This window comes from Micrasema longulum, unplaced genomic scaffold (genome assembly GCF_059751315.1).
Source record: "Micrasema longulum isolate JH-2025_06_02 unplaced genomic scaffold, ASM5975131v1 h1tg000265l, whole genome shotgun sequence".
NCBI classification, from domain to species: domain Eukaryota; kingdom Metazoa; phylum Arthropoda; class Insecta; order Trichoptera; family Brachycentridae; genus Micrasema; species Micrasema longulum.
In genome coordinates, this window is record NW_028277469.1 from 526,855 (window position 1) to 538,577 (window position 11,723).

Consider the following 11,723-nt stretch of genomic DNA (forward strand, 5'->3'; position numbering starts at 1 on the left):
AAACATTTTTGAGAGGGGAATATGGAAGTCTGGGCATTTACAGGGCTTATGACCTGTCATTGGCTGGTTTAAGTGGCCACTTTACACAATGTGTAACATTCACCATTCTGCCCATGTTTTAACATCCACATTTCCTCAACTTTTCCATCTGTTGAGTTTTGTAAAGTAAAAGAGCTGAAACCTTTATCACGTGGGTGAGATTCATCCGGCTGAACCAAATCACCTACTCGGCAACGCTTGTAAACAGTTTTCAAATTTTTATACTTCTTCTTTTACCAGGAAGTTTATTCAACAATGTTTGAGTGTGTCCAAATGCTTGCAGACTAAGCAAGTCGCAAACTAAAAATCCAAAAATTATTTCGCCTTTTAGGGTATTTTCAAACGAATGTGAATATTTCCTTATATACGTTTCTCAATTAATTAATTGTTTCGCAATACATATATGAATAAATGATAATTTTCGTTTTAAAAAAGAATAAACGTTTTTTCAAAAGACAAGTATTCAGTTTTTCCCATAATTATAATCATTTTACATTCTGAACTGGGTACATTCAATTATTACTTAGGTACCTAGAATTTAATTTTATCGTTTAATTTTTTAGTTTTCATTATTTTATTATTAATGTACGTATGTGTATATGTTCATGTGTGTATGTGTATGTATATATTATATTATATGCATGTTCATATGTGCATATGTATGTATATATGTGTATGTATATATGTATATATGTATATGGATGTGTGTGTATATGTATATATATATGTATGTTGTATGTGTACATTTATATTCATTTTTATTTATTTTTTCATTGTTTTATATTTACTTACTATTTCTTCTTCCTTCTTCTCTTCCTTTCCTATTTTCCCATCCCACTTCCTTTCACCCCTAGCAAACTGTACGTTTTGTTTTTTATAATTTTGTTCCTATATTAAACTCAAAAATGGTATTGTTTTTCTGTATATATTGTTTATAACTATGAATGTGTTGGTTTCAAAAATTAAAAAAAAAAACTGCATATGAGAACCTTTAGTCTACTTAATATTCACCTCAAGTAGGCTCAAATAAGTATTTGATTTTAATATTAAAACTATAATATAGAGTTCGACAAAATAAATACCAAGTTAATCATGAAATATAATAACCTGCTTAAAATTTTAAATATTTATACAAAATATTTTTGAGGCATGTTCGATAATATAGTAGGTATCTGAAGTATTCGCATTTTCATCCAGAAATTTCGATATGATTTTACAGGTAAATGAAGACAACTCCTGTCGTAATCAAGGCCCAGGACTTGACTATAAAGTGATCTAAATCATCACTGTATTGATTTGCAAGGCACTGCATGTGGGTAACTTGTAAATTTAATTAATATTTAGATGATGATGAGTGTAAAACAAAAATGTACGTCTATTCACATGCCACGAATATTTATAAAACTAACCAGTTTAAAGCAGTCTTTATTACATTATGTAGTTCTAATATATATAGGGCCTTGCAGCCTTGGGCCTTATTTGACGGACTTGTGCAGTCTATTCTAACGATGATAAATATAATTTTTTATAATAAATACGAGCGCTAAAAAAATAAAATACAACTCAATAAAATTAATTCTAAGATAAAAAAATAAAAATTACTACCTGGTTACGCCTAGACATAGTGGTAAAATAAGGATTGAAATACAATTGAACGTAGTTATGCAGAAAGCAGCCAGTCCACAATAAAAAATATAAAAAAAGAGATATTGATGTTATCGGATGCAGTAAGGTCAATTCTTTGTCTTGCTAAATACAGCCGACCGCTTTCACATAAAAAATTGAATTTAATCACCTTTTGAAAATAGTGTCGATTACAAAAATGGAATTTTTCTATTTGCTGAAAACACCCACAGCACTAGAAAAATCTTGCGGTTCTTTAAAAATCATTAAAACTGGTCAAGTACATAATTAGATTCTTGTTTGTCATATAAAACAAAATGTTTTCATTGTTTATTATTTGTTAAAGTCGAAAACATTCAACTGTTGTGTAGATTTGTATATTCACTCTTTTTACAAAAGTGCTATTATCTCAGTTTCACTTTTCTATGGCTGGCTTTCTGCATAACCCCGTTCAATTCTCATTCTACCACTGTAAAAAGGATAGTGTTTCCGTCCGTATTCTACCACTAAACCTTGGAGTAACTTTATGCCAAGTTTAAGAGTAAGGCCCATAATAACAAAAACACGAAAATAAAATTTCCCCTCATAGACAATTTATAATCTGCCCCTTATAGAATTTCGAATGCAATACTTTACAATTCTTATAATATTACAATTACGAGTAATACTTACATTTAATACTCTGTATTATTGTGACAATACATTTATATTTTTGTTTTTTAAAGGGAAATAACCCGCTGAGCCTCTAATTTTAAAACTTGTCACCAGAAAGATGATATTGAAGGATGTCTTGAAAAATACACCATGGGTGGTATTCCAAACGCTCTCGCAGCCGTATTATCTCGCGTATTTACAAACAAAATACACGAGAAAAATTGTTTTCTCATGCCGCGAGAGCGGTTCAGAATACCACCGCACGACATGCGACACCCAGACATATTTGAAAAAAATATTTCTAAGATTCTTTTGAGCCCGTGACGTCATTTCACAGTTGGTTGTCTAAGTAACTGCCCCACGGCACCTGACTATAGAAAATATATACACATTTTAATACTAAAAAAGTTCTGTAAATGATATGCTGTAGATAAAAAGGCTTTTAGTTGCTATGAACGTTTTTCTTATTTTTGTTATAAAATTATAATAAAAGATACACTTAAGTTAACTTAAGTACTACTGTGTTAAGAAACTAAGATAGATTGAGGTTCGTAAAGTAGCTTTGATAAGCGCTGAAGGTGTAATAAATTTATTTAATACCATATTAATTCAATCACTGCCTATTTTAACACCGAGCGTAATGTAATGTGCTTAATAATTATATACAGTGCACAAATTATATTGTGAAAAGAGATTTTTCTTCGCTATTCACGTAATAACATATTTTATGGATTTATTTTTGAACAGATAAGAAATTACTAGCAACACGTACATAGATACAAATATAACTGGACCTAGTAATACTTTGTAACTGTCAACAGAAAACGAGTAACAAAAATGAAATAAAACAAAATAAAATATTTGTGCATGTTTATATACTGCCTACCATTGACGTATAAGAAAAATACACGTTTCTCCCAACTAGCTTTATCCTAAATATAACAAATATTGCGTTGCTCTCAACAATTTGAAGAAAAAAAATGGCACATCACGATACCCATACAATTATTTATGTGAAAAAGAGACATGCATATTTCTTTAGTTCATATTTATTTCAGTAAAACTTGTTACCATAGATTCGACACTACCTAGCACCCGTCAAAATTTTGGAAAATACACTTAAAAATATAACTAATAATGTGTTTATTCCATATGTTGGATTTATGGACACCTTTAGCAACGCCAGAGACACGAATTGCTAATTTGTTGTAAAATAATGATGGAGATTAAATTATTGAGTAATTTGTTGTGAAACAATGATGGAGAATACATTATTGACTAATGTGTTGTATTTTTTTTTGTTTTATCCTCTTATTCTATTCATTTGGAAAGAAACGAAGAGAATTTTTTTTTTTTCAATATCTGGCACGATGATCCAGCTCAGGAAGTACGAAATATTTGCATTGAAAATCAGCCTTCATAATATGGATTACACGTCGACCGGTAATCAAAACTCGGGACTTCAGACACGATAGGTGAGATAGGTAAAAGCTCTAACCAGTAAACCACCAAGGCCCCGATTACAGTGGCAAGTTAAGAGAGTTATCTTCGACTGTCTTTATAGACGATAGGTTTTTATAGATTTTAATTTAGAGAAAAACCGATATTTGTGTTCGAAAATGAGTATCGGTAACCTATTGAATATGTTTTGTCGGCCTCGTAGTGTAATAGTCAGCGCGTTTGCCTACCATGCAAGAGGTTTCGGGTTCGATTTCTGCCATGGTTGACATGGAATATTATTTAAATGGGTGTTTTTACACTAGAATATTTCATAGTCCTTGGACTGGTACCTGAAGCGTAAGACTGATCACCTTACCTTCATGTAACAAAAATGATTTTACATTATTTTTTGCACCACAACAGGCCAGGAGGCCTAATTACAGTGGTGAATTACATCACAGAGCACCCAGGCTTGAGAAAAATCACATTTTATTTTTTGTGTTCTCACCGGGAATCGAACCCGGAACCTTCCAAGCGAGTCAAGCGTCTTGACCACTACACCACGGAGGCCGATTATCAAGATACGCTGCGATTGGTGTACCAATGCAGTCCCCCATGCACCATTAGATGCGGATAGGGAATGATGATGACGATGATTGAACATGTTTAGAAGAAAAAATTGCATGCATATTCTGATTTTCATACAGAAAGCTTAATTTTACTTTGTAGATAAAATTAAAGATAAATTTCAACTTCCCATTGTAATCCCGGCCCGGGGGTGATATTCTAAATCGCTCTCGCGGCCGTAGAAAACACTTTATTTCGTGAATTATGTATGTAAATACACGAGATAAATGGCTTTTCTACAGCCGCAAGAGCATTTGGAATATCAGTCCAGGTTGACTAATCTCCAGCTGATTCCCTTTTTTCACCAAAAAGTAGCCATCGAGTCGTTAACACTCGCGCAGTGTTTTGGTACTACACATAAATGTATTTTCGCGTTAGAATCCAGCATGGCAAACAAGATACCGAAATGGATTGATTTGAATATTTGTCACGTCACTCTATAAATGTATATAAATCTTCAAACGTTTTGGCGAAAGGATTCGAGGCATTTCCGCTCGACTAAAACAACTTGGTTACATCCGTTGAAGATAAAAATAAAAAACAATTTAGAAGGATCACTTAACACACACGCAAGACTTTTGCTGAGTATTCAAATCAAGTATGTTTAGTGGAATTTTTTTTGTCCAATAAATTAATCTTTTTTTAGCATAAAGAAAATATACTAGCGTCTTTACAGTTCCTTTAATTTGATAAATAAAGGTTTGATCATATTTGACGTTCCCGGTTCGATTCGTAAAATATAAGTTTGAGCGGTGCTTTTTAAAACTGTAATATTTTATTGTACCGGTGTAAAATGTTGCCACAGTAAAAAAAATATTTATTCAATATATTTTTTCCATCTGTTTTACTATCTTCCTAGTGTACGTATCGAGGCGTTAAAGTAGCCAGCTTTGTGATCGCTCGGTAGATAAATACAGACGATCGTTAAGCATGTCGTTTTGGTAATTATCAAAAATCATATAAAATCTTGTTCAAGCAAGCATTTTCTGCTTGAATTGGGATTTATTGGAGTCTATAAACGCTTTAAAGTGGGCACTTAAACTATATACAGGAACTATTTTTAATTTTAATGAAGAAACGTGTACGAAATTTCATTCATTGGTTGGACTCGATTATATGACGTCCAGATGACAAGGCGGTAGAACATACCGAGGTAGATAGAGATAGTGCAGAAGTTACGTGTACCGTCTCGATATGTACACATGAAGATAGCGTTCATAATCGCGGCACTGGTGCTACGATAACGGTATTTAAAGAAAAGTATCGGTTACAAGTCTCGATACCTATACGGAAAGGAAATTTCAAAGATGTTTTAAACTGTAAATAAGACAAACGAAGATGCTCACATAATTTTACTGACTAAAATAATAAAAAGAGAGAAATCGAAGTTTAGATTTTTAAAAATTAAACTGCATTTATTTAACTGATTTAGTTATATTGAAAATCATCATGTTGGTTTACGGTAATTACGATAATTAAGAATACTGTCGTTTTTCTGAAGCAAAATATTTACGAGTGTTAGGAGCTTATATTCTTATAAGGTAAGTCCAAATTTTGACGAGGATGAGGTATCGACCCAACTCAAAGTAAAAAGCTTCGCAAATTTTTATCATTTAAATGCATTAAGATCTAACCGAATTTAATTTTAATGGGGCAAGTGGCTACTATGTTGCATAATAACTATGTATTCACTGACTTAAAATTATTTTAAAAGTAAAAAAACCTTGCATCGAATAACTCGATCTCAATAACGTGAAAAGGATCGGTGTCCTTAGTGACATTGTTTATCGGAGATATGAGAACTAACGTTCTTGCAATACTTCGGTTAGCAAGAACAGAAAAAACTGCGTAGTTGGATATTCATCTCAAATAACCAAGCATACGAGTACCTTGAAGAAAACCAATAGAAATTTAAACGTAAAAATAAGTAACAAAGGAAACAGTGAAATAAATTATCAATATCTCTCTCTCCGCGCATCATCCATTTACACACCAGATTTTTAAACCCACTGTAACTATCAAACATCTCCACGCCAGAGTCCAACATATTCATATTTTTGTCCCAATATTGTAAAATGCCGTTATAAAAAGGTTGGTCTACAGGCTGGCTCTCTATGGCCCTTTGCACTCCAGCCTATTTTTGGTATGACATAAGAGCAACTCCAAAGCATTTTATGCAAAATCAAGCAAAAATTATAAAAATGTATTTATAATACCTACTAAAAAATAAATAATGCAAAGGTAGCAATTAATTTAATTTTAATGTTTAAAAAATGTGTTTTTATTACTTTATACTGACAATAAAACAACATTCGTTCAACTTACTATGGGGAGATATTGTCGCTAACGGAATTTTAAATTTATTTATTTATTCATTAAAAATTACATTAGTTTACATATAAATGAACTTGTTAAGGCTTTTTAGACTGCGCTCGTGTTAAACCATAATAATTAACAATAAAAATACATAATAAAATTATAATAACATGTAATGCAATAGAATTACAATCCTAAAAAAAAAGAGTAAAAAATAAATTATACAATTTCAAAGAAGGGAACATAAAAAAAAATCCGATATTTAAACATAAAAAAAACATATCGCTAAATGTTATTAGATATTTGTATATAACGACTTACCGGTTTTTCTATGTCTACCGGTTTTGAGACGTGCCCGTCTCTTCATCAAGACACCAATTAAACCAATATGCAAAACCCACTACAAACCTTCACCATAGTTGTTGCACAAGAGTATAAAACCAACACGACATGCATTTTAATAAGTGCATGCACTGATTAGGACAAATATGCACTGATTAGATTATGAAAATATTTTATGTTGTTTGAGAAATAGTTGAAAAAAATGGGGAAGATGGTGGAAGGAGGGGCTTAAGTTTAATAGGTTCAGGGTGACCATTACAATTGAACATCGTATAACGGGCTATATTGAACGGTTTGATTATTAATCAAAGGTACATTATTTTTTCAGGCTTTCCTAATGTGAAATATTTCCATATTATTTACTTTTGACCCTTTATTATTTGTATGAAAGATTTTAACTCCTGTATTTTTATTAAAGTCATCAATATTCTGTATGTTGATTTAATGAGTGTCCTGACGAAGAGGCAGGTACGGGACATAGAAAAGTCGGTAATTGGTTATATACAAATATTTAATAATATTTTGTTAAATGTTTGACCACAAAGTTAATGCTTTAAATATAAGATAAAAATAAAACGGTTGCAATAATGACATTTTGCTATATTATATATTTTATTTAATTAAAATATAATGCAAGTTTATTTATTGGTTAGGTACCTATTATGGTGCATAAGTACTGCATAAAGACCAGATCTTGTCTTGAGGTAGTAATTTTTATTTTTTTTGTCCTAGCTTTAATTTTATTTAGTTGTATTTTATTTTATTAGTGCCTGTATTTATTATGAGAAATTGTATTTACCATTGTTAGAATGAACTGCATAAGTCCGTTAAATAAATAAATGTACAAACATTACGTTTTTTTATGTGTTTTAGATTGATGTTTAAAGTCTATTATTTGTTTTTATGGTCGCTTAATTTATTTTCGATCCAAGTGTTATGAAAGTGTATAGGTGTGTTGATAAAAATAATTGTGAATACCAGTGTTATGTACCTATGCAATGTGTTGGTAGATTCGTTTGGTGGCGTGATAAACACCCATTAAAATTAATCAGTGGGCGATAATGATCTGGAGTGATTTAGTATGGAGATAATTATCGAAATCTTGTTTCTCCCGACTGAAATCGCTCTCGGACCAATCAAATACATTGTGTAATCAAAATCAGTCCGCTGGACGCGAAATATCCTCAATGTATTTAATTTGTCAGAAGCTAATCTAGGAACTACAGATCCAAAGACTAATGATCTGCCGGTCCATTAATCTATGATCCACACATGAAATGAACACCGAAAGAACGTGGCACGTCTTATCAAATTGTATTATACATTAGTGAAAACTGGCAATCTGTCAAGCAACGGTTTTTTGTGTCCAATAGGAATCAATCAAAATTAAACCATAAAGAGAAGTAAAACTAGTAGCTGTATTGCGTATCGTGGGAAACTATGCGAGAATTAAGTCTAACATCAAAAAACAAACATCCTTCATTAAAAAACAGAAAACAAGCCATTCATGAAATAATTCTAGGTTGCTTTTTAGACTTTAGACTTACTTTTATAAATTTGTATAAACTACTTTATAATTGTATTATAAAGTGGTTAGTAATTATTTTCAAACTAAAACCTAAATCGGCTTTTTCTTTTAAAATAGTTTGAAGGATCTTTAGGTTTTATGGACCCCACTTTACAAACAAAAATGACGTTTTATATCTCACTTCGAAATTAGCTTTTTTCTTTACATGTAATTAACTCTTAAAAGGCTGTGCTGCAGAATTTCTTTACATGCGGTGATGCAGCATCGTATTACCACAAGCAAAGGACAGAATGTTCTGAAATCCAGATATTTAAAAAAACATAGAGACATTCAGTTAAATAATTACTTTTTCATAATTCATTAAAAAAAAAAATAATTTAGGCCTTTTACAGCAAAATAAATAAAAAATCATAAATACGCCGGTCATTTAATTAGCGTGCACTCTCGCCTACTACCAATAATCGACTGATTTAAGGAATTTTTTCTATTGTTTTCGTCTTTTTCACACAAACACCGGCCGCAGAACTGCACCTTTGTCTTCTCTCTTTCTTATACAGTTAAACGAATTTATTGTAGTATTGGCATCACTTTCTTTAGAATGATTTTTTTTCGCGTAGTAAGAATGAATATTTTATTTTCTTTAATCCAGCATATTTATACGTGAAATCCGACGTGAAAATGCCCATTTGAAGATTACAAAAAATACATCTTCAACGTTTAAATAAATAAGAGATATATATCAAGTATTGTATCCTATGTAGACTCGTGTTACATCATAGCCACGCAAGAGTTAAAGAAAACATGCTCTTTTTTAAGTTATCATTATATATACATACATACCGTCATTGCGCCGGCAATATCGGTTAAATAACATTAGAAAAAAAATAAGGAGATAATTTAAACAATGTACCTTTTGATGGTGGATTTTTAAAAAAATATATAAATAACAAAAAAGAAAAATAATTAATTTTATTTTGAAAAAAAAAAGATTTAAAAAAAAAAAAAAATTCTGTAATGATAATGATAAATTAAAGATACCTTTAAAATATAAAAATCACTTAACAGATATTACCAGCGCAACGACGACACGGATGTACGTAGGTCTTTGAAATGTGGAATTTACAACTATTTTAATGTTTGTAATAGTAAATTAACTTTTGATGTTTCGTTTATCCTAATAGAAATATAAAGTTTGATCAAGATGTGAAATTATTTAGACTTACCAGTTATATCCAAATGCTGGAGGTTAGAACACCTTGCTGTTAGTTCTCTCAACGCTATAGATGACACAGCTGTACTTCCGTGTAACTGCAGATGCGTTAGTTCCGGACACCTCCTCGCTAACAGTGCTAAACCCCTGTCCGTCACTTTACAACCTTCAGCTATGAACACTCTTTCTACACCGGGACAAGCTCCTGTTCTTCCTAAACCACAAAGTCTTCTAAACACACAGCGCATTGCTTTATCCCCGCTAATTTGTTCACCTTTCAACGTTATTGTTCTCCAAAGGCAAGGATGCCACGCGAGAGACTCGAACCTTCTACACACTCTCGCCAAAGAACACAAATCACTGCTGTCTAACCACATGAACACTTTAACTACCGCTTCATCGGGTAACCTATCGAAAGCATTATTCTTTGAAATTAATCGTTTGCCCTTGAAGGCGTTTACACCGGGGCTTAAGTCTGTCCATGGGCCGGGAGTTGAAGGTCCTGGACTAGGAGAAACTAAAGTATGATATCCTTGATCTAAACTTGGAGACGATCTACCGAGTTTGCTAAAATTTTCTACTAAGTAATTACAGGTATCTGTGCTTGGAGAAGAGGCTCGTCTTAACGCGGGAGAACTCATCAAATGATTTTGTAAATAGCTCTGATTCGCGTTATAAATATGTTCATTTCTTAAATTGTATTGCTCTAAATTAGTATTTTCGTTTTTATGTTGGTATCTCTCTTGGTAAACAGAATCCAACGACGGGGATCTTAAATCTAATGGGTACGAGCTTTCATTCTCTTTATTTTGATAAACTTGAGCTTGATGCTTAAAAACACTAGGTGCCAAATGGGAAATATCTTTTTGCATACGCAGTCCATCGCCGTTCATATGGTGGTTGTTTTCTATTGACGGTGTATTTCTTTGATAACTCGCGTCAAACGTTGCGGGTGATTGCCTTATGTATGATTCTTCTAATGCTTTGGCTGGGTTTCTCGGCAGATGATATACTTGCGGCTCTAAGGGATTGACACTCGGATGTATATATGGCTGATCTAACGAGCTAGACGAACTTCTCGAAAGATGGTAAGTCATATGTGAGTCCACAGAGGACGTAGATTTCTTACTTAAAGGGTAACATCTATCTAGAGCTGGCGAATGCCGCTGGAAATTTTGTTCGTACACATGTCTTTGGTATTGGTGCTCTCTTGTCTGGTAGTCTATAGATGGAGTGTTTCTGCTTCTGTTGAAATGCTGATAGGGCTTCTCCGGTGTCGGGGAGTCCCTGTTTCTGTTTTGGGAGTTCCTCGAGAGATGGTACGCTTGCGGGTCCAGCGGTGACGAACTAAGAGGGTGGTGGTAGGCGGCTTGCGGCGGTGGAGATGCCCGCCCCAGGGTAGCGAGGGGGCAGGCGGGGGGAGACCGCCGCCCCTGTACGTGGGACATCAGAAGCGCCTCCTGCAAACAAAACATCGGTTAAAAATCATTTAAAATATGTAATTCGAAGGAGAGACTTAAGAAATCATTAACAATAACATAAACCTAGAAATTAAACAGTTAAAGAAAAATAAATATAACGGACAAATTTTAAGAGTAAAATAATTCAGATACTGATTTTCGTTAACAAGTCTGATTATTCTGGGTAGAGGTGCTTGGAAACTATGGTTAGTCTTATGATGACCGAGGACCAAAATTAAATTATTTCTGAGTCGGCGTGAAGGAATATTAAGAGGTATTTGTTGGAGAATAGCCGGGACAAAAAATAAACCATTAAGTATTTTGAAGATCCAAATCTAATCTGCTATAAATCGGCAAATACATATTAAAAAAATAAAAAAACAGAGGCATTAAGGGGATCCTGAAGGGTGAAGACGACGTGTTGGCCTCTGTCCATACATCCTCCTTCCCCCTCCTTTATCTGCATAGAGTTTGTATTCCTTAG

General features: G+C 32.8%; 1 protein-coding gene across 1 annotated transcript in view; it reads right to left on the reverse strand.

Moving 5' to 3' along the window:
• Nucleotides 1-11,235, reverse strand: part of Fbxl7 (F-box and leucine-rich repeat protein 7) — a 33,106-nt gene extending 21,871 nt beyond the window's left edge. The window contains exon 1 of the mRNA XM_088224131.1: nt 9,793-11,235. Coding sequence (XP_088080257.1) covers nt 9,793-11,227 — 1,435 coding nt within the window. The 5' untranslated portion in view covers nt 11,228-11,235. The remainder of the gene's footprint in view (nt 1-9,792) is intronic.
• Nucleotides 11,236-11,723: the final 488 nt, after the last annotated feature.